General features: G+C 40.8%; 3 protein-coding genes across 4 annotated transcripts in view; 1 reads left to right on the forward strand and 2 right to left on the reverse strand.

Annotated features, from left to right (window-relative positions):
* The window catches only part of mgat4a (alpha-1,3-mannosyl-glycoprotein 4-beta-N-acetylglucosaminyltransferase A), a 30,923-nt gene extending 24,662 nt beyond the window's left edge, over positions 1-6,261 (reverse strand). The window contains exon 1 of the mRNA XM_085383826.1: positions 5,279-6,261. Within this exon, the coding sequence (XP_085239952.1) occupies positions 5,279-5,372 (94 nt within the window). The 5' untranslated portion in view covers positions 5,373-6,261. The remainder of the gene's footprint in view (positions 1-5,278) is intronic.
* Positions 6,262-7,046: 785 nt separating this feature from the next.
* Positions 7,047-10,419, reverse strand: creg2 (cellular repressor of E1A-stimulated genes 2). 2 transcript variants are annotated; one of them, XM_085384420.1, is made up of 4 exons: positions 9,840-10,419; positions 8,755-8,924; positions 7,833-7,946; positions 7,047-7,509 (listed from the first exon to the last, which is right to left on the reverse strand). In XM_085384420.1, the coding sequence occupies exons 1-4, from the start codon at positions 10,134-10,136 to the stop codon at positions 7,368-7,370; spliced, it is 723 nt and encodes a 240-aa protein (XP_085240546.1). In that variant the 5' UTR covers positions 10,137-10,419; the 3' UTR covers positions 7,047-7,367. The 2 variants fall into 2 exon arrangements, with proteins under 2 accessions (XP_085240546.1, XP_085240545.1); XM_085384419.1 differs by having other exon boundaries at positions 7,053-7,509; positions 9,723-10,403.
* Positions 10,420-15,803: 5,384 nt separating this feature from the next.
* me3 (malic enzyme 3, NADP(+)-dependent, mitochondrial) overlaps positions 15,804-27,493 on the forward strand; it is a 13,682-nt gene continuing 1,992 nt past the window's right edge. Inside the window, exons 1-12 of the mRNA XM_085384390.1 lie at positions 15,804-16,007; positions 16,328-16,550; positions 18,900-19,033; positions 19,665-19,814; positions 20,068-20,143; positions 20,235-20,396; positions 20,558-20,661; positions 20,737-20,846; positions 21,757-21,854; positions 25,439-25,552; positions 25,637-25,742; positions 26,349-26,491. Of these exons, the coding sequence (XP_085240516.1) occupies positions 16,329-16,550; positions 18,900-19,033; positions 19,665-19,814; positions 20,068-20,143; positions 20,235-20,396; positions 20,558-20,661; positions 20,737-20,846; positions 21,757-21,854; positions 25,439-25,552; positions 25,637-25,742; positions 26,349-26,491 (1,419 nt within the window). The 5' untranslated portion in view covers positions 15,804-16,007; position 16,328. The remainder of the gene's footprint in view (positions 16,008-16,327; positions 16,551-18,899; positions 19,034-19,664; positions 19,815-20,067; positions 20,144-20,234; positions 20,397-20,557; positions 20,662-20,736; positions 20,847-21,756; positions 21,855-25,438; positions 25,553-25,636; positions 25,743-26,348; positions 26,492-27,493) is intronic.

Raw genomic sequence — 27,493 nt, forward strand, 5'->3', positions numbered from 1 at the left:
CACAATAAGAGCCCACCTCAGGCTTTTCTATTCCCTCTTTTAAGATTTAGTCTTTATACTCTTCTTCCTTCCAGGCTACTTTTGTCTGGCAGACAGCCCTACCTCACAAAGTCCAAAAGCCAAAAAGCAAACACACACAATTGCACACACAGCCAGATATCACAAAGAAGAACCAAAATGTGCAAGCCGTATCTTCTCCCAATCAAACTAATAAACTACATCGCTAGCCCACCTTATAGAATCTGCCTGCTTTTTTCTCCTTTAGCACAAGCTATTTTTGTCCCATTGTGTTTGGACTGATGCAATGATGGAAGAAGTCATGCCTTTAAACAATGAGGAGGGGAGGGGAATGCACTCAGGGAAGGCAAGAAGGAAGTGACATTTCCATAACTAAAGGGTGTTTTGTGCGTGACACTGAAGATTGACCGAATCTGCTGAAACTATAAGCACAGAACTGGCACTATCCTAGTCTCAAAATAACGGACTACGTCCTAAACAACTGTATGAAACACTGAGTGCTTTTAAAACATCTGCAACACATAATTTTTGTAACTTCAACTGTGTAAAAGCAGCCAAGACACTCAACTTCCTTCAAAGAGAACAACACTGATCAGATGGTTCTGAAAGATGGCTTTTAAAGTTCCTCATGTGATGTCTTAACACAAGGAGACTGCTGTCACATACTACAAGAATGAATAATAGGAATGAAATGCAAGACAAAGTTATAAAGACTATAAAAATCACTTGTTTTTTTCCCTCCATAGATATTCCAAGCAGAATTAATTAAATCATTTACAGAGATCAGTAGGATTTTAATTTTCCTTTCTTCCAACAGTATTTAAAACTGCATTAAACTATATAAACACCCTAAATGTAAAGTTTTTGAATACAAAGGCCCCTTGATTTGACTATGCCTGAAGGAAAAAAAATACTAAATGGAAAAAAATGTTTAAAGCAACATGTGGGGGCAATCACAATGATGGTATCATATCTAAGGTTCATGACAAACAAGGTTGTTATTAATGTGTGTGAACTTTGCTGTGGATGGAAAGGAAATGATATATATTTGCAAAGCCCTACCCATTTATGATAACAAACGACAATGACATGCTCATTGTGAGGAAATACACAGAAATGTGGATACGCATTTCTTCTTTGACACAAAAAGAGAGGACCTCACCATACTGTTTGAGCAACTCAAAGCTCACCTATATTATTCGTCTTTATCTAGCTTGTTCTTGTTGTTTTGATCTACTTGAGATATAACCAAAGAGATAGTAGAGAGCAGCTTCTCACTAGGGAAAGAAGGAGACTGACAGAGAAGTACACATTCTGGAGAGTCATTCACCGTAGAGTGTTTGGACAGCTGACTGGCACAGTGCTCATTCACAGCAGTCAAGTGACCAGCAACAGAACAGGCTATCAGAAGCAAAGGTTAATGCAAAACAAAAAGAGGGGAAAAAAAAACAACTGATAGGTAATCTTTCTACTCCAATAAAGAAATTGCTCTTTGAGCTACAAATATTTATCTATACAACCCAGTCCACTGAAAAACACTTACCGGTACTTAAAGAGGTTTTGAACATTTACATTTTTAAAATTATTCACTGCCTGAGTTCATGTTCAACACTAGAAGTGCTCACATTGGCCAGAGTTAAGAGTAAAAGCCATTTATTCCCACAGTAAGAAATAATATGATATAAAAAATATGATTAAAAACAGAAAAGCAATCTGTGCTAAAGCATCACGTGTTAAGATAAGAAAAAGGACAGAGACCATGAGCCAGTGAAACACAAGATAAAATACCTAAAGACACGTGTAAAAGCCACACACTAATCAGGAGAATTAATACTATGAAATGCACTATAGGAACAGATCTGATAAATATTATACAGCCTGAGTGATTAGATCACTTTCTAAAAATAAAAAATCTAAGTGTACATGTAAGTGCTATATAGCTTTTAATTACAATTTATTTTTATTAATTCTAACTAAATAGCTTTTATCTGTCCCACTCCCACAGTTTGGTGTTTTTAACAATAGATAGAACACGAGAGACAGATGCACACAAACAACAAAGTCACGGCTAATTTTCTTTAAAATATGCATTTTTTCCCCCCTATTTCAGGATCATGTTATTGCGCTGTAGCTTAGCATATGCAGACATAAACAAAACTTCAACACAAAGACGGCATTTAGGAAAGGAATGCTCCAAATAATAAAAGCACAATCACATTAAAGGCCAATTTGCCAACAAAGCATAAAGAAGAGCTTGTTTCATATACAAAACTGCAAGCAAACACACAAACCCCAGGCCACCACGGCACAAATAAAGCTTAAAAACCAACATCCGTTTACATGCACGTCTATTAGCTGGCAATCTTGTTTTTCCCAGCCTTTGTTGGCACATTCCTGGCATCTTCCTGCAACCATAGATGAGTGGACTTGTGTGAATTGTATTTGACACTGTGCATGAGAGGTCTTGCACATACACACTCGTGCTCGTGCATGTGACAAACAAAAACAGGGAGCCACTCAGAAGAAGAAGAAAAAAAAGCACAGAGGTCAAATGCTCCACAGGGATCCTTTAAGCTCTAGCATGTTGAGATCTTTCAGCTCAAAGCATTTTTCTTTAAATAGCAGCATTACTGCATCTGTCTGTGTAGCCCTCGTCTACAAAGATGTTTTCACACTAAGAAAGTCACAAGCGCTGTAATAAAACTGACAACAGCGGAGTTCAGGTCAGTTTCAGGATCCTTGTTTTGAGCATAGAGCTTTAACTGCCGCTGCGAAGGCCGAGCTGAATACAATAAAATGGTAAATGGCCTGTATTTATATAGCGCTTTACTAGTCCCTAAGGACCCCAAAGCGCTTTACATATCCAGTCATCCACCCATTCACACACACTGGTGATGGTAAGCTACATTGTAGCCACAGCCACCCTGGGGCGCACTGACAGAGGCGAGGCTGCCGGACACTGGCGCCACCGGGCCCTCTGACCACCACCAGTAGGCAACGGGTGAAGTGTCTCGCCCAAGGACACAACGACCGAGACTGTCCAAGCCAGGGCTCGAACCGGCAACCTTCCGATTACAAGGCGAACTCCCAACTCTTGAGCCACGATCGCCCTTAAGTTAATGGTTTGTGTTTTAAGTGACACCAGTTCTTCTCCTTCTAGGACAAGATCAAATCTATGTTATAATAACTCCATACTGAGCAATGTTTGGATTTCATTACCACAAGACTCTAGGAAAAACAGAACTATCAGCTCAACTTGCCAGACAGGTCACATTTTCATATCTGTATTTTTCTGTTTCATTACAGACGTTGACTGTATATTAAGACTTTAATGTGTGAAACAGGAACAATCACCGGAAATAACTTTGCTGAGCTTTTTTTTCTTGTTCTAATTGTATGTCTACAATTAGGGAGTGATTTTATTGTGAGTAACACAAAAGTCAAATTCCTTGCAGGTATTTACAAGCTTCACAAATAAAGCCCAGTGTGAACACTTAGTTGTGGCAATAACAGTATAAAAAATGTCAGATTTGAGTGTTGCTGCAAGGAAGCTACAAATTCTAAAGCACACCTGGCTCGCAACCAAATACTCAATTACCACAATTTCAGTGTTACAATTGAAGACTATTGGCAGCAATCACAGATTTACCAGGTTCAAAATAGTTATTTGGGATTTTAATTATTTATATAGCACCAAATCACAGCAACGGTCATCTCAAATCGCTTTTCATTGTACAGTAAAAATCCTGGAATAACAAATAAAAAGTGAAACTCCAACAATCAGACAAACACCTAAATGTACGCAGTTGGTGATAATGGGAAGGGAAAATGTCATTTTAACTAAAACTATTTTTAACTATCTAAAATAAATCTGTGTATTTTTCTGTTATTTTAGCCAATTGAGAAGCAAAAAATTTATTTTAAGTTTGAACAAATTAAACCGCCCACCCCAGGCTACATTTATTTACAGTCAACCTTTGTCTTCCTGAGTTACGCCGTTGTATAATGTCCAGATACGTATTCATACAGGGTATGATTATGTCAAATTGAAGGTGACCTTTTGGGATAAAAAGTTGTGACTTCATTATTTTATTCTGTCAGAGCACAAATATTCAATCACTTCATCCATGCATACAAGACTATTTCTGCCAAGTTTGAGGAAATATCCTCACAGAGCAGCTGAGTTATTGTGTTCACAGGGATGAGATGTGGAGATGGTTTGTGGACAAGTGTGAAGTCAAATTTAAAATAACAAATTGTCTCATACACTTGCTACTGGATAACCATGGTTGGACACATGCACTGTATTTTTAATGGCAACCTTAATGGTTTATAATTTGTACAGGTGAGCACATCATCTACATTGTGAGCCACAATTAAACAGTACATGTTAAGGATTTATATAAAGACCAGGAGCCAGTATTATAATTTTGTTGGCTTGTGACAACTGTCAAATTGAACAGACTGACCTGCCATAGCTTTATCCCATACAGACTTACTAACTGTATCAACAGGTGCAACATTTATGGTGGCATCATCTCATAACCTCTACCCCCCCATACGCCCACTTTCATATAATCACCAGTCTGAGCCTGCTCCATTTAAAAGAAAACATTTCATCAAGCTGATACGATCTGCAGTAATCACAACCTGAATCCCTGGTTTGAAATTTATATACGGGCTGCAATTATTTACACCCTGCTGGTAACAAGACCAAGGCCCATATTCCTGCCCACACCACACTGGAAAGTAAGCACTCAGCCATAAGCTGTGTACTGTAACACAGCCACACTTGTGTAATAAGCTCAGGCACAGATGCCTGACATGTAATGCTCAGATGAGAGTCATTAAAAGACGTGTATGCAGAAACCTAATGTTAGTGAATGGCGTAATTATCTAGAGGTTTTGCCTGGCAGGGGCAAACTAGATTATCCCTAAGTTAGTGAGGATGGCTGGAAACAGCACTTTGGGTATGATTAACTGGGACAGGAGATGGGGCACAATAAAGCTTAAAACAAAAGAACTCCATCCATTTATTATAGCAATAACACGGGTTATTACGCATTACCACGTTGAAACCAGTTCCACGGGATGGGTGACTTCACCTGCTGTGTCTTAAGACATGCTGCTTGCTGGTCATGCTTCAGCTTTCTGCCTGCCAGCTTGTTAACCAGGCCTCGTCTAGAGACCGTCGATCCTTCTGACATTTTTTTATACGGGGTGGGGGGGATAACCGAGATGACATAAATGTCCAACTTACCTTTGCCATTCTGCCACGCTGTATACCAAGAGAGACTAAGGAAAGACGTGAAGAAGATAAGTGCAGTGGCCACAGTTCCATTTCTGAGCCTCATCTCATTTCAGCGATGCCTCTCCTCGGCTGAGTGTCGGGGACCCCGGAGCTGCCACTGCCTCCCTCCCTCCGTCTCTCTCTCTCTCTGGCTTCAGGATGTGGAGACGGGCGTAGGCACGGGCATAGGGTGCTTCAACCCGTAAAAACGCTCCGCTTAACGGGGAGGGTGAACACCGACTTCTCCGCACGGAAACAAGGGCGCTGCTGTAGCCCTGTCGGAGCGTCTTCTCTTTTCGTTGTTCGCGGGACTAAAAAAACATACGTGCTAACCTAGCCTATCGGTTATCAGTCGGCTGCTTTGTTTGTGAGACAATATAGCTTACATTGTGGGTTTAAAAAGAACGAACTAGTTGCCAATACAATCCATAGTGTTTTCAAAGCCAGCCGTTAAGCTACAAGTTACAAGTAGATGTCATCTCAACAGTGTGACTACTGATCGTCCGGGATAGGCTGGTGGGTCGCTGACGGTGTCCTAAAGGCTACGCCTCGAATCACGTTGATTTCGCTTTAACGGAGAGCAGGGTTAAAACATACACAAATAAACACGGTAGAGTGCGGCTAACTCACTGAGCCTCTTCCACAAAACAACCAAGTTTTAACCGTCACTGCTAGTCGACCCGCATACTGCGACAGAACGTCTGTTAGCTACTTAGCTGACGAGCTAACACGAAGTTGAAACCACCCGGGTAAACTAAAGCCAAGCGGACAGGGGGCTCATTCTGCGCTGACTGTCGCGGAGGAGTTCTACGGCACACCTCAATTAACACAACCCCTAAAATTAACCAAGCGCAAATGTTTTTTTTTACATGTTATATAAATAAACCAGTCTACCTTGGGTGCTTTTTTAGGGAAATTAACGTGCCCCATACGGTAGTATATGCAAACTGGGCTTCCGGTAAGAACCTTCAAAATAAAGCACTCACTCGACTCACTGTTGTGGTCGACAACAGTGGTGCAACTCACGACGGGACGAGCATGCAGTCATTCCAGGCGTTTGAAAGGACTGGTATTTTCATATCTTTGTTTAAAGCTATCATTGCTGCACCTGGAAAAAAAATCTGTTAAATTCTCACTCCAACTTTAACACAATCATTTTTAAGTTTCAAACCCCCCACTGTAGATGAAACCTAAAAAATAAAATAAACCAGCATTATTGACGTGGGAATTGTTGTGAAATTACTAGAAAACTCTATAATGTCAAACTTGTGCTTTTTCCACCAACCGGCTATTTTTTCCCCCCAACACGCATTAAGTGCACCATCTAGTGCCCAAAACTTTAGCTTGTATTTGTATGCAACCTCAGCTGGCACCCTCTCAACGCAGAACATAATGCAAGCAAATAATAAGACTTAAACTACAAGAAGCATATTCATATTCGAATATGAAATTTAAAAGGGTTTAACTGTGCAAAAAGTAGCTGCCCAATGTTTTTTGAAACAAGTTGCTGTCAAATTCAAAATGAGTTGGTTTTTTTCATGCAGCAGTAAAATATCTCAATTTAAACATTAGATTTGTTTTCTATGTTCTGTTGTTAATAACACAATCACCATATTTGTTTAAAAATGAAAATGACAGGTTTAGGAGTGTGAATCAGTTAATACTAACAATAGACAACAAATTTATATTTACTTTAAATAATATGCACAATATTAATTTTATTTCTTTAAAGAAAACGCATCTTAGTGTGAACCCAAGATGCAATCAACAAACAATCTATGTTTCATACAAACTGCATTCACAGATGTGAGGAGTTTAAGTCATTTATTGACTATAAATACATTCACGCATCAAACACAAGTAACTGATCTTGTGTGACAAACAAAGATATGAAAGAAGAGAAAATGTAGGCATGAAGAACAACCCCTGCCTTACAGATGAATTGAAACAGGATTTTAAACAAGATGTAAAACATTCTTTGCACATTCTGCTTTGTGAATTTGCGAACACCTTACTGGAGTGATATCTGTGGGGCAGATAGCATTTGTGAGGGATATTCTCAGAAAGGAGTAGCTTTAAAGTAGTCCTCCAGCGGAATGAGCGTTGTACCCCCGACCCAGTCTTGCAGCCAGATCTGAATCAACTCCAGCTTCATGAAGAACCACTTGTGTCCCACTGGCCACTTTGCCATAACAGGATGCCTTTGAAACATTGTGCAAAATATCAGGATACATGTCACGCATGCCAAATGGTGTTTCCCTAAGGAAAATACATCTTCTACATCAGGGGTGCCCAATCCCGGTCCTCGAGAGCTACCGTCCTGCAGCTTTTAGATGCATCCTTGTTCCCACACACCTGAATCACATGAATGGCTTGTTATCAGGCCTTTGCCAAACATGATGGCATGCTGAAGAGATCAAACCATTTGATTCAGCTGTGTCGGAGTAGGGATGCATCTAAAAGCTGCAGGATAGTAGCTCTCGAGGACCGGGATTGGGCACCCCTGTTCTACATGCTCTGTTACCTTGAGAACACTGCCTCCTTCGCAAACGCAAGCTCCTCCGGGGCCACCTCGATCATCTTGCCCGTGAGCGTGAGTCGAGCACATCTGGGATCCTCTGGATCGTACACCATTTGCCTTAAAAAGAACACACACACACACACACACACACACACACACACACACAGGAGAGCATTCAACATTGCAAGACACACAGCTGTATGTAGTGTTTCAGAAAGCTACAGCAGTGATTTAGCTGAGGTTAGACCAAACAAGCAAACTGTCCCAAAATCCCCAAGATTACTGTGTCAACTAGTTTGTGGAAACTGTTTGAAGCTCAAAACATCTTCTTTCAGCAGCTCTCTTTAAGGGTTGCCACTCTATACCTCTCCATCCTCCTCTGCATGTCCTGCTTCACTACATCCATGATCTTTCTCTTGAAGTAATTAGGGCATATTTTTAAGAAAGCTTCTTTCATATCTAAAACTGTTATTTCACTTTGTGTTTTATTAAATGAGCAATAATGTCAATTTTATTTCTACAGCACATTTAAAAGCGACAAGGTTGACCAACATGCTTTACAAATGCAAACGAGACAAAAACTGCGATCAATAAAATAAATACAATAAAATAACTCATAAAAAAAAACAAATACAATAAAATGTGACTAAAAACAAACTGACAGAAGCAACAACACAAGAATACCTAATGAGACTCAAAGTTAACTGAAATTAACAGCCAAGGTAAAAATGTGAGCTTTAATATGGGACTTTAAAGACTGCATAGACTGTGCAGTACGATTATCAAGTGCCAGTCTAGAGGCTGTGAGTGAAAAAAGGCCAATCCCCTCTGTGTCTAAATCAACACCTAAGAGCATCTGGCTAGAGAATCTCAATAATCAGATAGATGGGTGTTTTTCCCCCCCACAGAACAACATTTAGATTACCTGCAGAATTCCCCCTCAGCCTCTGAGAAGGTGAGAGAAGCATAGGGGTTGCTTTTCAGGTCTGCCACAGTGTTGTCCATTGGAGTCACATAAAAATAGATGACTCCAGTGCTGTTGTCCAGTGGTCCATCACTCACTGAGAAGATGTTTCCAAAAGGAAGACCTTTGATCTGTACACACACACATAAAAAAATGTGCTATATTTTTACAGTATATAGAAACTTATATTTTTATGCATTTATAAAGACATAGGTTTTAAGCAACACAGATCCTTTGTGCTTGTTTTAAGTAAGTAAATTTTAGCGCATAAAACCAATAAAATTACACTAAAATGAAATAAACGTGATCCTAAAAAATGTAATGAAGTTTTTACATGAAATATCCCAATGACAACCAATCAGTTCCAGAAATCAGCAGTTTCCAAAAGCTTAACAGAACAGCTATGCCTTCAGCTTTGATATTTGAGATCACTCGGAAGAGTTTTTAGTGCAACAGCAAATTCATGAGCTCCATTTTAAAATAACAAACAGATGGAGCTCGTTTGTTGAGATGGGAGAAGCTCGAGAAGGACACCCATCCATGCAGAGCTTCACCCATTAGACTGAAGCTATTTCTCAGTTAAATTCACATTACATACGCAGGGTGTATCCCAAGGGCACTTCGGGCTGATCTCAGTTCTGGTCTTGCGTAAGGAGATTTTTTTAAGGCTATTTTCAGTACTTGTCACTCGGTGTGATTTCCTGCATATGCGTTTGATTTTCACTGGTGAATTTTCTTCAAATCTTCATCAGTGTATTTAAAAAGCTGATCGTGTTTCGTGTAAAATCAAAGGGTCCACGCACAAAGGTAGAGGGGTATCTTTTTCATAATATGGTGAGAACATGGGCGTGTTCCTCAGCTTGTCCCATTACGCTTAAATGCGCAAAGAAATCCTGAACCGGGACCACTATCCCCTCTGTGTGCGTTACCTTTTCTTGAGTGGAAATGGTGGCCAGGTACCCCCAGTCACTGTAATGAGATATGTATCTGGCAGTCTTTGCTGTGTCTTGGTGCGGGGGAGGAGTGCTGCTGGCGGACTTCTTCACCTTCTCTAACCGATATGAAAACAGGCGAGAGGAAAGCTGTGCGGCACTGTCGCCCTCGGGCTTGACCAGCTCTCCGGTCTCCACGCTGTCTCCGAGGACGTTGGAGGACGGATACGCCTGCTTCCACAGCCCCGCACTGTCCACCAGCAGCGCCGGGGCGACCTCCTCCGACAAGTCTCCGTCCTCCACCACATCGTTGGAGGACACCACCCAGGACACGGAGCTCCTGAGGGTGTAGCTCTCACACAGACACAGGATGTTGGCAAACAGCGCCAAAGGAAAGTAAGAAGGCCTCATATTACTGAGCTGGGAGAATGGCCGTCCTCCTCCACTCTCTCTCTATCTCGTGTTTACAAACTCACGTGTGTGCTTTCATAACACGGGGATACTTTGCCACAGAGAGCAATTTCCACAGCGACCCCTGCTGATTCACCATAAGGCAATTTTACAATCAACGCTCAGCAGAAGGGACTGCAGAGAAGACGCTCCGTGTGCTAAATAACCGAGTAACTACTGCATACTATATGTTTGTGTTTAACTGTAGTGATATCACTCATGTGTGGCCTGTCATTCCCACAGAGACTGTGTAAAAGTCATATAAGGATCATGCAGCACAACCTTTATTTATACAGTATCTTATAAGGACACATAGCAAAAAAAAAAATATGATTAAAAGCAATAATAATGACAATTTGTTAGTAAAAGAAGACAATAAACTGTTTATAATAATAATAATAATATGTAGATGGTGTTTTTGTTCTTCTCACAACAAATGACAAATATTATAAGATTTGCCATAAGCTTGTTATTTCCTGTTCCTGCTGTGCATCCATTATTGTATATGAGTCACTTTTTCCACCAAAGTATAAGCAGCTGGCTAAAAAATAAAAGGCTTAAGTAGTACATTCATTGGTCCCAATACTTATAGTCAAACTCAATAGCTCATACATTAAACAGTTTCTGCCCTACAGATCCATGTTTACTGGTATGTGTTCATCACTGAAACACCTTTTGTCATTTTTTTTGAAGGTTGTCATGGTGAAAGAAGTAAAAAATCAAGCTGCTGTCCTGCAGAATATATGTCGGCTCAAATATGGTTGATTTTTAGAATCAGTGTTATTTACTCTGTAACTAATAGTTCTAATAAGCTGGAAGCAATTTAAAATCCCTAGTCTGATGATGGGGATATTTCCCTAACTGTTCCAGGTGTCTCCTGTCCAAGATTGTTCATTTTGGTCTAGAAGCTGTTGAGGTGTTACTGAGTCAAACTGAACATTGTGATCTGTTTATGTCAAAGTGAACGAGCGGACAATTCTTCTATTCTTCCTCCTTTCTTATAACAAATGCAAAGCTACAGTGGGGCAAAAAAGTATTTAGTCAGCCACCGATTGTGCAAGTTCCCCCACCTAAAATGATGACAGAGGTCAGTAATTTGCACCAGAGGTACACTTCAACTGTGAGAGACAGAATGTGAAAAAAAAAAATCCATGAATCCACATGGTAGGATTTGTAAAGAATTTATTCGTAAATCAGGGTGGAAAATAAGTATTTGGTCAATAACAAAAATACAGCTCAATACTTTGTAACATAACCTTTGTTGGCAATAACAGAGGTCAAACGTTTACTATAGGTCTTTACCAGGTTTGCACACACAGTAGCTGGTATTTTGGCCCATTCCTCCATGCAGATCTTCTCGAGAGCAGTGATGTTTTGGGGCTGTCGCCGAGCAACACGGACTTTCAACTCCCGCCACAGATTTTCTATGGGGTTGAGGTCTGGAGACTGGCTAGGCCACTCCAGGACTTTCAAATGCTTCTTACGGAGCCACTCCTTTGTTGCCCGGGCGGTGTGTTTTGGATCATTGTCATGTTGGAAGACCCAGCCTCGTTTCATCTTCAAAGTTCTCACTGATGGAAGGAGGTTTTGGCTCAAAATCTCACGATACATGGCCCCATTCATTCTGTCCTTAACACGGATCAGTCGTCCTGTCCCCTTGGCAGAAAAACAGCCCCATAGCATGATGTTTCCACCCCCATGCTTCACAGTAGGTATGGTGTTCTTGGGATGCAACTCAGTATTCTTCTTCCTCCAAACACGACGAGTTGAGTTTATACCAAAAAGTTCTACTTTGGTTTCATCTGACCACATGACATTCTCCCAATCCTCTGCTGTATCATCCATGTGCTCTCTGGCAAACTTCGGACGGGCCTGGACATGCACTGGCTTCAGCAGCGGAACACGTCTGGCACTGCGGGATTTGATTCCCTGCCGTTGTAGTGTGTTACTGATGGTGACCTTTGTTACTTTGGTCCCAGCTCTCTGCAGGTCATTCACCAGGTCCCCCCGTGTGGTTCTGGGATCTTTGCTCACCGTTCTCATGATCATTTTGACCCCACGGGATGAGATCTTGCGTGGAGCCCCAGATCGAGGGAGATTATCAGTGGTCTTGTATGTCTTCCATTTTCTGATGATTGCTCCCACAGTTGATTTTTTCACACCAAGCTGCTTGCCTATTGTAGATTCACTCTTCCCAGTCTGGTGCAGGTCTACAATACTTTTCCTGGTGTCCTTCGAAAGCTCTTTGGTCTTGGCCATGGCAGAGTTTGGAGTCTGACTGTTTGAGGTAGTGATGGCCCGCTTGAAGCTCCGGTGCGTGTGTCAAAAAAACCAGCACACTGCTTCAGAAGCACTGTGTCGAAGCTTGCTTCGTTTGGCCAGAGTCATGTGATCAGTGACGTCCGAAGCTTCATTTAGAACCTAACTGCTTCGGTAGAAAAACTTTCACTTGACTCTTTACATGTAATGTTGTAAAATATATATTTTATTGTTTAATTAATCTGAAAATGTTAGTCTGCCAAATGTGCAGCGATTGAATTTATTTATTCTCTTTAGCTAATAGTTGGTGGGGCCCAGTTAGACTGTATAACTGCATCTCTACCAGTTTCTGTGCGCTCCAGCCTCCTCTGGGCCATGTGAAGGGATTTTCCTTAAGGCAGGAGAAATTATCGCCACGAAAAGGAACAGGTTCGGCCATCGCACAGTGGAACAAATTCTCTTCTTAAATAAAAATGAAAAAGGGCTACTTTAAATGCATCATGTTTTTCATTTGCAAGTTCATAAGCAATTTCCATTTCACAATCAATTCTACCCCCAGGTCAAAAATATGTCTGGGAAAATTTCCCTAATATAATATTATTTATATATATACCCGTCTAGCGGTTAATTGCATAAGTGCATGGAGGCAGGACCTCACAGCAGAAGCATACTCCATAATGTGTTGTACATTATCATATGTAACGTGGTATTTTTCAATTATTGTATTTACCAACATCAAGAAGTCTCAAGCAAAGAAAGACCACACAATGGTGCATGTTTAAACAAGGAGAGTTTACTGGTCAAAATTATTTATTAAACAAATAAACCATTTTTTTTTAACCACCAAAAAAAAAAAAAAATACACGTTCAAAGCAACACAACGGCGGCCCAATATCAGATAGAATTCCACTCTGTACAGCGGGCAATCTTAATGAAGCAGTTGGTTTTATTTTGTGGATTCAAGCGGTTCTTCATATTTTTGGCCACCAGATGTCACCAGAGAGGACTGTTTTGAAAAGCCCCACTGTATTTCTCAACTGTTCTCAATCAAAACTGAAGCCTGTGGTGGAAGAAGTTCTCAGATCATTCATATTACAACAATGTAAAAATATTCCAGAGGCATCTGGCTGCAGTTATTATTTATGTTATAGTGTAATTTAAGTTGGTCTTAACATAAATACAACATTTTAATCTTAACATAATAAATTGAGGAAAACATGACCTAGCCTATATTGACTTGCGCCCACAGAAAACCTACACAGGGGCTCCAAAACCACACAAACCCCTGGGCTGTGTGTGGGCACACCCATTTGTGGTCTGCGAGGGACAACTTGGCTTTGCCCTGCCCATAAAACCCATCCACACCTGGCCACTGTGGGCATGCATAGGCAGGTTTGCTGAAAATATGACAGAGAGAAGTGGCTTTCAGCTCTCTGTAGTTGTACTTGTCTAACCAAATGTAACTGAAGATACTGAGGTTTGTACAAAGAAATGTAGCATAGTAGGAATTGAATTCAAACTTTTTTCCAACTTAATTTTCCACAGAATCATCTACTGTACATGCGTGCATAAATGGTACACACTACAATAAATGAATGAAATAAAATATGCCTTATTATTACTGTCCTAGAGCAGCCAAAACATTAAATACATGCTAAAACAAATGGACATAATGTGTAGACTCTCAGCTTTGATTTGAGGGTATGTCATTATCTATTAAACAACTAAATGGCCTGGAGTTGATTTGAGGTGTGGTGCTTGCATTTGGAAGATTTTGTGAAAAATGTGGTTAAAGGAGTTCTTTATGCAGGTGAAACAAGCCATCCTTAAGATGGGAAAACAGAAATTCATTGGACAAATGAAAGCAAGATCAACCTCTACCAGAATGATGGCAAGAAAAAAGCATGCATGGAACAGCTCATGATCCAAGGCATACCAAAACATCTGTAAAACATGGCAGAGGCAGTGTGGTGGCTTGGGCATGCATGGCTGCCACTGGCACTGAGACACTAGTATTTATGATGATGTGGCACAGGACAGAACCAGCCAGATGAATTCTGAGGTTTTTAAATGCAGTCAAATTGACTGGATGCCATTTCATAATACAGACTGACAATGACCCAAAACATACAGCCAAAGCAACCCAGGAGTTTATTAAAGTGGAATATTCTTGAATGGCCAGACCAGTCACCTGATCTTAACCCAATTGAATATGCATTTCACTTGTTGAAGACAAAACTAGTTCTTCACACTTTTATGCAATCTTTTTGTTCAACCCACTTAAGGTCTTTTCTACTGTCCTTGGAAACTTTACATGTTGCCACTGCTGACGTTTAAAGTCAAACCCACTAACCTGGGGTCCCAAGATGTTGTCTGCCTCCTCTGGTGGCAAGCTGCACTTCTGATTGTTGCTGATTGTGTCCATCCCTGTATGAGCAGTTTACCCATCTTCTAATGGCTGCTTTTGTTTTAGATCATCTCAGACAGTGAGCTCATTGTACTTAAATGGCCTTAATCCAGTAGAGCACCGTTGTCATCAGGTGGAACACGAGCAGCAACTGTGTGATCTTGTCATGTTAATATGGACCAAAATCTCTGAGAAATATTTCCAGCACCTTTTTGACTCTATGTCGCAAAGATTTAAGGCAGTTCTGAAGGCAAAAGTGGTAATATACCAATCAAAATAAACCTTCCCTCATCCCTCATCAAGGCCTGGATGGAGGCAGATGAGCTACTTGTAGCATTTACTACCAGGAGCAGCCAGAAAATGGTGGTAGATCCTTTCACTGGAGGTCTGAATATTCCATTTATACTGCTGTGTATCTTGTACTTGTAGGCAACAGTGCTCCGGGGTATCACCACTCAGGTAAAGCATGTTGTTCACTACATGAAGTCTTTCCCAAGTGCTCTAGATTTGTAGATACTGTCAGGCTGCAGCAGAGGGAGCCAGCACATTTTAATATGACCTGTGACCACAGATGGTTTTATCTTCTATGTTTTATTTTCGCGCGGTGTCATGACCAGTGACTGTTGAAAACATGTATATTTATTTACACAGTCACTGGTCGTGACTAAGGCTTTTGAAATGTCAGTTGGTGCCAGGGAACTGATTTTTTTTTTTTTTTTTTTCAATAAATGTGGCTTACAGTGACTTTCAATGTACTTGCATATAGGTGATCAGGAAGATCAAGTGCAAACATTCACTTTATGCGCATGCTTCTACTATTAAAAACAGACTGCGGTTCTCCTTGGTAATCCAATCCACGGAGCTTAAAGTGTCATTTCTATGTGCAGATGCTGAAGATGGAGGCTGTGAGGATGGAGACTGTGAGGGGGGAAAGTGGGTTAGGCTGCAAGCTGATTGGAGAGGCTGACTGAAGGAGGGAAGTGAGTCTGGATCAGCTGTTAGCTGTCGATCCTCCTTCCTCCCCTCACCACCACCACCCTCCCCAGCGTCAAGTTAAAAAAAAACAAAAAACAAAAAAAAACAACCGGAGTACCCGGCCAGAGAAGACACAGCGTCTGCCTGTGAAGACAGAAGTCAGGTGGACAGCAGCTTTTCGTAGATTTCAGGTGAGGGCAGCGGCTAACGAAGTATTAGCCACATGCTAGCTAGCATTAGCAGCTTGACAGCATTCCGCCGGTAAAGAAAAGCTGCTGTTAGCTTAGCGCCACGGAGCAAGGTTTCTGTAAAAACATGCCTATCGCAGCGGCTTTAGTCTTCATCACTGACTCATTTCAGTGCTATCACTGTATGTGTGAGGTCTGCTGAGACCGGAGCACCTGTTGTTTATCTTAGTTGGTGACCCGGGTCAGACTCTCTTGCAGTGCAGGATCAGCTGAACCCGTATTATTCACAGCATGTATTCTGTGTCTTTGCTACCCTCTGGCAGCATGAACTCTCTCCCAGGAAGAGCCGCACTGTCCCTGTGCAGGCGCACGGCCACAGGCGGGATGATGAGGGTCCTTTCAGGTGCCCCGGCTGCAGGGGTCCTGTCGGCCGACAGGGCCTCTTTCCAAGCTGTGCGGGTCTGCCACTCCGGGACAAGCCGCAAGCCCACCGTCAATACCAAGAAGAGGGGCTACGACATCACCAGAAACCCCTACCTCAACAAGGTGAGCACACGCCTGTCCTGTATTACAGCTTCCCCAATCCAGAGTGAGGAAAGCAGCACATCTTACAATGCTTCGTGCATATGTTTAATATCAGGTAATGACGGCATACAGTGAGTTTTCCACTGCAGATTATGCTTATTATTATTATGGATCAGTCACTTCTACTTTAGATCCATGTAGATGTGATTTGCCTGTTGTGTGCCTTTAAATGATTTTAGTTGCTTCTGTTGATGTAACACAGCTAATGAATAATGTGTGTGATGTTGTTTGTATTACACACAGACGCACACAGAGGCCATATGCCAGAGCTGATAGTGGCTTCATAATCAAAGCCTAATCGTAATGTAAATGTATTTCTTTTGGGTGTGTAACATAAGGTGAAATGGTAAAATGACCAAAGATTTGACATTTATGAGCAACGCTTGGGGGGGGGGGGAAGCATCACAAAAGGCACCGAGGTAGTAGCAAGCGCATAATTTTAAGGCCATAACAAAGGACATTAATATACTTTTTTAACTTTGATGTCAAACTACTGCAAGGAACCATATTTCTTAAACCCAGCCTGGGTCACACAGCTGTGTCTACAGGCCACATGATGTCCCGCATACCATGTATGATGGTGAGGGAACATAAACAGAGAGTACAATAAAAATATCACATTCTGAACTGCTCCTAAGTAAACTATGAATGCCACAGCACTTCCTATTTATACAACATAGTAGACTGACATAGCTGTGAATGGTCTTTCTACAGATTCCTGTAACATCTGTCGTACTCTGCCTTTGTCTCTCCTTGTGGAGTGTAATAAATACATAAACTGTCACCATTTTCAAAAAGTGAATTCACAGAGAGAGTACTTTTTTGTGCCTTGCTAGCACTGCAAAAACACCAGATTTTGCTTGATATCAGGTCGGTCATGTTTCCTTCCACCAGCGCTGGTGTCGAGTCAGCAGCTACGTGCTGATTCATAGGTCAGTTAAGTGCAAGCAATCAGGAAGTGAAGCCCCGCTTAGATGAAAAAAACAACTTTTCAAACTACCGAGTGAAATCTTTGTGTTTCAAACTTTCTGTCAAACAGCACAGATGACAGTATGCAGTCTGCACTCAGTGTTTCCATAGAAACCAGATGAGCTCTGATCACACAGTGTTACAGTCCAAATCAGTCCCCCTTCCCTCACCCAACTAAAAAAAACACATTTAACTGAATTAGTTCATGTGAATCTCATTGTACCCTTCGCTGTATTGTGCTGTAAAACTATATTACAGCTTTTAATCTTTTACCAATGATAAGGTCTGATTAAAGGTTAAGCTAATAGCACTTTACAGCTCACACACAAGCCCACATTTTCAGCTTCACTTTCTCCTCCGTGTGCTAACATGCTGTGTGTAACGTGGGTTGATTATAACTCCTGGTGAGGCGTGTCACCTTAATGGGTTTACTTTAGCGCCTCTTTACTTGCTCGCTCTGATAGGTTTTGCACATCTTTGTTAATCTGTGACTTTCTTCTCAGTCACCTCTGCTTCCAGGAATACATTAAAATGTTTTCCATACAGTTGTCCTTCCTTCTTTCTGTTCAACGCCAATCTTTTTTGTTATTTAATGTACTAATGAATCATCGTTTCCATTTAACGACCTGCCCTAAGCTGCAGAACCCATTGTCGAGCACGGTGGTGCCACGTGGCATGCAACTCGCAATTAAAATGCAAAGCGTGCAGCTTGTGTAATAACTCTAGGAGTAATAGTTGTAAATAGCACTATCATATTTCACCCCCCACTCTGCCAGCATGAATAATTTGCAGGACATGGGCTCATGAAGACCCACAGAAAAACAAGCTGAGCCTAGAAAGGCCAGTTTTTTCCCCATGTAGGTCAGTGTTTTCACTAGAGGAAGAATCAAAGGAAGGGACGAGGAGGAAAGAGAAGTCGAGCTGACAGGGGAGTGGGTTCAGGCTCCCTTTACTATTGGGCAGAATAAATAGATTAAACCCCACACCCCCACCTATGAGCACTCTTTGTGGGAAGAATGCCAGCGTGGAGGGAGGAGAGCAGCAACAGTAACTGTAACCAGAAGGCAGAAGGGTACAAGTCTGCTGACCAGAAAAAAAACGTCAGTCTCCTTCTCCTGTTGTTTACTACGTGTTCTTTTTGCTCTGCATTTGTTTTCAGTGCAAAGATGGCAACCGGTTTACATAAAGAAAAAACATGGAAAAGGCCACCGTGCTTGTATATGACTAACTCATAATTAAGCTCAAAATTGTGATGCCTAAAGGATGAGTCATTGTGGTCTGGATTGACTGAGTTGGTTACTTAGTTTAGCGTTACATAATCGGCCTTCTTCCGCCCTACAGGGAATGGCATTCACCCTGGAGGAGCGCTTACAACTGGGTATCCACGGCTTGCTACCCCCCTGCTTCCTGTCCCAGGATGTCCAAGTCCTGCGCGTCATGAAGAGCTACGAAACACGCACCAATCCTCTGGACAAGTGAGAGAACAGACTCATTAACAGTAAAGCTGGTGCTGTTCAAGATGGAAACCACACGACAGCTGCAGAAGTTCAGTGAGGTTGTCCCACTGAACATGCTGCTTATCAGGGCTCCCGCTAAATGCTTTCAAAGCAGTGTCCAGACTTGTGGTTGTTTCACACATCATATGTGACTCTTTCCAAGTCATTAAAACTGTTTGGTTAAAATATTAAAGTCACAATGGTGCAAAAATGCAGTAATACCAAAGCGGTGCTTTTCAAAAAACAGTATGGCCCTGTAGTAGAGTCAGAGTGTTAACCGACCTGCCTGCAGTCTAAAACAGCCACAAACCTTTGAGCAACTGAAATCTTACATGAAACAAGAACGGCACAAAACCACGGGAGAAGTTTTCCTCAGTTCCCAAAATTTTGTCCAGATTTCAGTCTTGAACAAAGCGGTTCACTGAATCAAACGACCAGCATCTCACTGCGTTTAGCCAAATAATGGTTAAATATGCAAAAAAATAATAATTTTTAAAAGGGGTTTTAGGGAATTTTTGTACTAGACACATTGTAATTATACAGAAATATTTAGATCAGAAATGGCCTACTGCGTTTCTGAAACACATCATAATGTTTTTTTTTGTCTCAGGTACATCCTGTTGATGACACTACAGGACAGGAATGAGAAGTTGTTCTACCGTTTGCTGACCTCTGACATCGAGGAGTTCATGCCAATCGTCTACACTCCCACTGTCGGCCTGGCTTGCCAGCAATATGGACTCGCCTTCAGGAGACCAAGGTAAACTTCATTCCACTCATCAGCCACTTCATTAGGTACACCTTGCTAGTGCTGGGTTAGATATTTGCTTTAATTAAAATAAATGGGTTAGATTTGAGCCCCACACTGAGCATCGGCTTAAATGTTTTTTTCCTTGTTCTCATGCTTGTTTTGGGCTAATTTTTGTGCCGTTTTTGGTATGCATGTGCATCGGCGTCAGTGTCAGTCGGAAAACAGATTTAACTACTTGTATCATCACTTGACTCATTTACAGAGGACTCTTCATCACCATCCATGACCGAGGCCACATTGCCACGATGCTCAACTCCTGGCCAGAAGAAGACATAAAGGTAAACGGCACGCAATTAATCTGGCGGCTGCTGATTTCTGAGAAAATAATGTCTCAGACACGTTAGTGAAAGTGTTTGCCTTCATCCACAGGCCATTGTAGTGACTGATGGGGAGCGTATCCTTGGCCTGGGGGACCTGGGCAGCTATGGGATGGGCATTCCTGTGGGGAAGCTGGCGCTCTACACAGCCTGCGGTGGGGTTCGGCCACAGCAGTGTCTCCCTGTGCTACTGGATGTTGGCACAGACAACCAGGTGAGCATGACCTCAGAGCAATCAGGTTTTATGAGCTAGTATAGCAGCTCATAAAACCTGGTTCATCAAAGATCTGGCAATAGTTTACAGATGCCGATGCATGCATGCACGGTTTAAGTCTTTCATTAATTTGCTGACCTGTTAAACGTCCTTCCGTTCAGGCACTGCTCAATGACCCTCTGTACATTGGGCTGAAGCACAAGAGAATCAGAGGAAAGGAGTACGATGAACTGATTGATGAGTTCATGCAAGCAGTGACAGATAAGTAAGTGAAAGCACAGGTGAATGAAGGATGAGGAGGCAGTGCTGATGTCAGACTAACCACGCTGTTCCTCCACAGGTACGGGATGAACTGCCTCATACAGTTTGAGGATTTCGCCAACAGCAACGCATTTCGCATCCTCAACAAGTACAGAAATCGATACTGTACCTTCAACGACGACATCCAAGGTGCTTTATTACTCATGGTGTTACAGCCAGGAGCGTCTTACCTTTTATAATATACACTACAATATGTTGATGGGTTCAGTTGGGTAAAAAATTTCTGAAATCTTCCTCATTTCAGGATTCCTGTTTCAGAAATACAATGCTTCAGACAGCAAACGAAAACGTAGCCAACACAGATCAAGATTCTGTGAAGACTCAAAACTAAAAATGAAACAAAGAAGTAAAAATAAAGTAGCTTACTCTAAACAGGCGGTTATATTTGCCCTCACTAGCCTAAGTCATAAAGCACCAACTGTTCCCCAGTGATGATCATCATTTTAGTTCTGCAACAAAAAGGAAATCAGAAAAACTTTATCTTTGTTACTGTAACGCATCAGGTTACTTAGAGGAAATCAAATAGCTGCTGCTTCAGCAAACTTCTTAAGTCCAAGATCAGCTACTTTCTGGCTGTTTAGTACAGTGTCATACAGGTCATACAAATAAAAGTCAAACTAATGCTTTGTAATTAAAGTAACAGGTCATACTAGCTGAAGAAAACCACACATGGAAATTTAAAAACATCAGTGTCAGTTCTGATAATGTTGCCCCTTTAATTTTCTTTCAATAGTTACAAAGTTTCACTTCAACACATCAAAAAGTATTTATTTAAATTTCACCATCTTTACTTTCCGTATTGTCATCGTGCACTCACAGTTCACCTGTTAACTATTAACTCTCACCTCATCAGTGAGAGTTAACCTGAGGGTTTTCTTTGGACATTGACTGCTTTTTCCCACTGATTTTCAACCACGTTCTTCTACCTGACCACTTTCATACAAATCCTTTTCTGTTTGTTGTTTGTACAGCGTTTCACTGTAAGAGATCATGAGAGAGACTTCAGACTGCAATCACGAGTGTTTTGTTTTTCCTGCAGGCACGGCTTCTGTAGCTGTTGCAGGGATCTTAGCAGCTTTAAAGATCACCAAGAACAAATTGTCAGACCACACTTTTGTCTTCCAAGGGGCAGGCGAGGTAAGAGGATTTGCTCTCTAGGATTTTATGGTGTTTGGAGCAAAAATAACTGTCCTTAATCCCCGAGAGATAGGAAAACAGTGCCTTCTGTCAAATTGGAATGACAAAGGGTTTCATTTACTTTTACAAAAAAAATATTTGAAAGACAAAATGCCAGATTTTACTGTGTTTTGAATAAGAAAACATGCTATACACTAGATTTGTAATTTGATGCCAGCACTACATTAAAAAATAATGAGAAAGCAGCATTTTTCTTTGAGAAGTAAAGTGCACAATGTGTTTCTCCATTTAGGTTTCAAGAAGAAAATAAAAGACAGATCTGAATGTTTGAAAATGTTTTAGAAAAATTCTGTAAAGATGAGATGAAAAACACTCAAAGGATAAATTCAATTGGTTTATTATTTAGATAAGTTGGGAAAAAAAGTTAAACAAGCAAGTAAATAAAGAAAAAAGGCAGAGGAGACAGTGGGGAGGAAAAACTGCCTTTAAACAGGCAGAAACCTCCGGCAGAACCAGGCTCAGGAGGGGACAGTTAACTGCCGGCACTGGTTGGGGGGGGTTAACAGAGGTGGAGCAAGACGAGGCTACATCAGGTGAGGAAGCAGTAGCATCTCTCCTCCGGAACAAGTGGAACCACTTTTTCTTTTTTTTTTTATGCACTTTTCCACGAGCGCTTTTTTCTCCAGGATGAGATTTCTCAGCTCATCGATTGTTTCTGTGTTTTGCTTTTCGCCGGGTACACCGGCTTCCGCGAGTGTTACGCTTATTTTGAGCGATGAAAAAATAACAAAATATAATTTTATTTGTATATTGCAAAATCACAATAATCTTCCAATTTAGAACTACAAGTTAACAAAAAAAAGAACTAACATAAATAAAATACACTTCAGCTAAATACTTCTAATTTATTTTCCCAAACCACGCGGAGCCGCACTATAAGGACTAAAGAGCCGCATGCGGCTCCGGAGCCGCAGGTTGCCGACCCCTGATCTAAAGAGTATAACAAAAAGGGGGAGCTTTCTGCTCAAAAATGAAATGTCCCCACTGGGCGATCGTGGCTCAAGAGTTAGGAGTTTGCCTTGTAATCGGAAGGTTGCTGATTCGAGCCCCGGCTTGGACAGTCTCGGCCGTTGTGTCCTTGGGCAAGACACTTTGCCCGTTGCCTACTGGTGGTGGTCAGAGGGCCCGGTGGCGCCAGTGTCCGGCAGCCTCGCCTCTGTCAGTGCGCCCCAGGGTGGCTGTAGCTACAATGTAGCTTGCCATCACCAGTGTGTGAATGTGTGCGTGAATGGGTGGATGACGGAACGTGTAAAGCGCTTTCCTTAGTAAAATAAAGCGCTGTACAAATACAGGCCATTTACCATTTTTCTGGGCGTGGGTGCTTAACTAGTTAAAAAGAACAAAAAAACAAACAAACATCTGTCTCCTATTTTTAATGTCACACAGGAAAGAAGCTTCAATATCTGATGAGAAGACATTAATTTGTTGGTGTTTGTGGTGTTTGGTGCAGTTTTGGTGTTGTTTTCTTGGTTGTTGTTTATTTACATGGAGATGAAGATCTCTAACAAGTTGATTTGTTCACATTTGCTCATCTTAATTTTTAAGAGGAATGTGTTTTTTGAGTTTGTACACTATATGCATGTAAGGCAACCGTTTCCTTTTTCACTATTTTTGTGTGCTGCATTTTTCTCTTTTAACAAAAGGGGAACAAAAGACATTTAAGTCGACCTAAGATGATTTGTTTCAATTATCTTGAAGGTCTTACTGAGGTGATGCAAAGTGAAACATGCTTTCTTCTTTTTTGGTAATATGCTGGAAAAGCTTGAAAATTGACCTTGAATGTGCTTACAAAGTGCTTGAATTTGACCCTGAAAAAATGTGTATGAACCCTGCCATTAGCTGTGTGTGTATATATATATATATATATACAGTCTGCCATTAATGGTGCACAGATGTGGAGATTCACATGACATGTCCACTAATGCACCTCTGTAGCGTCCCAGCTTTCGAAATGTGTGCGAACTGACGAATAAGATGGTCGTTATTCTTTTGAGTTTAGAGAATACAGCTTCCATAACTTTCTAGGAAAATTTCAGTTTTGGATTTTTGGGTCATGGGACAGTTTTCCACTTCACCTCATTCCATCTTGAACGAGCCCAGCCACCAGTGAAAGTGGTTTTAAGGGAGTTATTAACACTGCAGCACAGTGTCTGTTTGTAATGCTAGGCCCTAAATCACATATTTGGTGATTTTTATAAATTCAATATTCTAATATAGCAAGCAACTTTTCTTTTCAGGAACACAAAATGTAAAAAGATTTTCCTAACATTTTTATTTGTAGTTATTTATTCATCGTTCATGTCACGCCCGGCAGCTCTGATGGCTGACACGTGTTTCTTATGTCTTTTCTTTACTTTTTAAAATTTTGCATTGGTTGTTGTTAATGAAAATAGACTGGCAAATTGTTTATTAGCAAATAAATAATAATAAATATTATTTGCTTTAAAGATCACAACCATTTAAGGTTCTGTGTTGTCTCTCGCAGAGAGAATTATCTCTGCTTTTGATAAAATAAATCATAAAATCAGCTGATCTTGGATAAGCAGAATAAAATGAATGGATGCATCATGAAATCCACAAATTCTTTGGTGAAAATTTGTTGAATTTTGTGGTTCCTGGAGTGATAACCTGGAGAACACCAGCTGCCAGTTTGGCTTTAGGAGACACCATTTCGTCTTTTAATATTAGGCTTAATACCCTTTACTTTTTACCTCTCAGTTGTAATAGGCTGATCAGATATTGTCGTAACTCGGCCATAATGATGTAAATATAGTTATAGTGCTGGAATAGGTGACTCAGAGGAAGTCCTAAGAGGCTGGGTGGCTTCCCATGAGTGAATTTTCTCCATTTATCTCTTTGGAACATCGCCTCAGATGTTTATACACCACATCTGGATGTCATTAAAATTTGGCTCTTCTCTCGCCTTGGTTATTCCTCACCCTCATCTCTCTGGGCTCTCCTTTTTCTCTTTCCCATCACCACCAACCAATCGAGGCAAAAGGCTCCTTTTCCTTAAGCCTGGTACTGCCACCGGTTTCTTCCTGTTAAAAGGGGGTTTTTCCTTTCCACTGTCGCCAAGTGCTGCTGATAGAGGATCATCTTGTTGTTGGGGGTTTTCTCTCTAACATTGTAGGGTCTTTACTTTACAGCCTAAAGGACCTTGAGGTGACTATTGTTATGATTGGGTTCTACGTCAATAGAACTCAATGAATAAAAATGTCCTTCATTTGACTATTTCATTACAAAGTCTTTCACAGAGTGGTCCAGCTATCTCCATCTTTTTTATTGGTGTTTTTTTTTTTTTTTTAAATACCCTCTCCCATTACAAATTAACTCAATTTGTTTAGCATTACTTTCTAGCATAATCCCAGTTTTTTTAAATGTAGTGCTGGCATCGTATTCAGAATTCACTAACTGCCTTTGTGCCACCGTAGCCTAAATATTTATTCAGATTAGGTTTGTATCTAAAAGTAGGGACTATAATGCAGATGGAGAATTTTTCTTTTCTTTTCTCTCCCCACCAGGCTGCTTTGGGTATTGCTCATCTGCTTATAATGGCCATGGCCAAGGAAGGATTGAGTAAAGAAGAAGCTGCCAAGAAGATCTGGATGGTGGACTCAAAGGGCCTCATTGTGAAGGTAAAATATTTCCTCATGTGTTTCCTAAAGCAAAAAACAGCTGGATGTGGAGTCGTGAAACAAGATCTTTATACACAAATACAGGGAAGAAGCCACCTAAACCATGAGAAGGAGGAGTTTGCTCATGAGCACGCGCAAATCAAAACGCTGGAGGAGGTGGTGAGCACCATCAAACCCACTGCCATTATAGGTGAGTTTACTTCAGTAAAGTGCATGCAGTGGATAAATCCTGGGATTTTTTTTAGCTTTGTATTACTTTAAAGGCTAAAAACATCCACAGTGTCATACGTAAAACTATTTTTTTAACCTTTTTTATTTAACCATTTACACTAATTCCCAACCAGGTACAGGAAAACACACAACGCTATTTAAGGTGAATTTCTTGCATCCAGCTTTGTTTATTACAGTAACACCTTAGTAATTTGCTACAAATCAACTAATTCTCTCTCTTTCCATTTAACCCAATTCATCAAATTCAACAGTATTTTCAATGTTTATTGGTTTAAATTCCAAACACTGCATGTTTGATGAACTGCCAGAATTGTAGAACCACTTGGATGACAAGACAGCATTGTTTCAACATTCAAGTTATAATTTTTTAAGTTACTTAAATTAAGTTAAATAAATTAAGATAACTACAAAAAGAAATGGATCCTAACTTAAAAACTAAAAACTGAGGCTTTAATTTTAAACAGATTTCACTAAACCAGGATCAGAGTCCTTTAAATGCCAGCATTGATACATCGTGTTAGTGCCGTTGTTGTGGTGAACCTGGCGTGTTCTTGTTTTGGAAAAGGCGTCGCTGCAATTGGAGGAGCCTTTACAGAGAAGATAATTAAAGACATGGCGTCTTTCAACGAGAGGCCAATCATCTTTGCTCTGAGTAATCCTACCAGCAAGGCCGAGTGCACAGCAGAGCAGTGCTACAAGCTCACAGAGGTAACGCTCAACTCAACTCACCCTCCCAAAATTACAACCCCAATTCCAACAAAGTTTGGATGCTGTGTAAAAATAAAAAATGAGTTTTGGAGTTTATTTATTCACAATAGGGTGGAGAAGGCAACTGAAAAAAATGTACAATTTTAAGAAAAAAATAAGGTCATTTTTAGTTTGATGGGAGCTGCGTGTCTCAGAAAGGTTGGGGCAGGGTTTATGTTTACCATTGTGTGGCTGTAAACATCTGGGAACTGAGAAGACCAGCTGTCGGACTTTCAGGAGAGGAATGCTGACCGATTCTTGTCTGATAAAGGATTCGTCATGTTTTTTGTTTTGTGACGCTCGAGGCGTCTTCAGCCAATGAAAGGTCTGGAGTGCAGGCAGGCCAGTTCAGTACCCGCACTCTTCTGCTACAAAGCCATGCTGGCCATATTGTAGATCCGATATGTGGTTTGTCATTGTGCTGTTGAAATATGTAAGGCATATGTCGCTTTAAAATCTTTCAGCACTGGTGGTGTCTTTCTAAGTCACGGACATCCAATATTGATTGTTGACCTGATCCTTCTGCACAGATTTCTCAGAATCTGTTGTTGACATTGAGTTATTCAAAGTCTTTACAGTTTGACATTGAATAACATTATCCTGAAATGTTCCAGAATTTGTAGATGAAACCTCATGTTGCCAAATGTTTACTTTGGAGAAGTTGTGTTTAAACCCAATCATGCTACTAAGCTGTTGCCAGTGAACCTAATTAGTTGCAAAATGTTCATCCAGCTGTTTCTTTTAGTACTGCTTACTTTCTACCCTTACAGAGATGTGTTCAAAGTCAAAAGGAGATATTTTTCTATAAAATAGTTCATTTTCTCAGTTTAAACATCTAATGTGTTTTCTGCATTCTACTGTGATTAAAATACGGCTTTAAGACACTTCTGTTGTTACTTATATTTTATATAATGTTGTAGATTGTAAATGAAATCATGAAGCATTCACAGCATATACAAGAGC

The sequence above is a fragment of the Rhamphochromis longiceps genome, linkage group LG16, assembly GCF_057381845.1.
Source record: "Rhamphochromis longiceps isolate RC_006_pf linkage group LG16, R_longiceps_female_GT1.1, whole genome shotgun sequence".
Lineage (NCBI taxonomy): Eukaryota > Metazoa > Chordata > Actinopteri > Cichliformes > Cichlidae > Rhamphochromis > Rhamphochromis longiceps.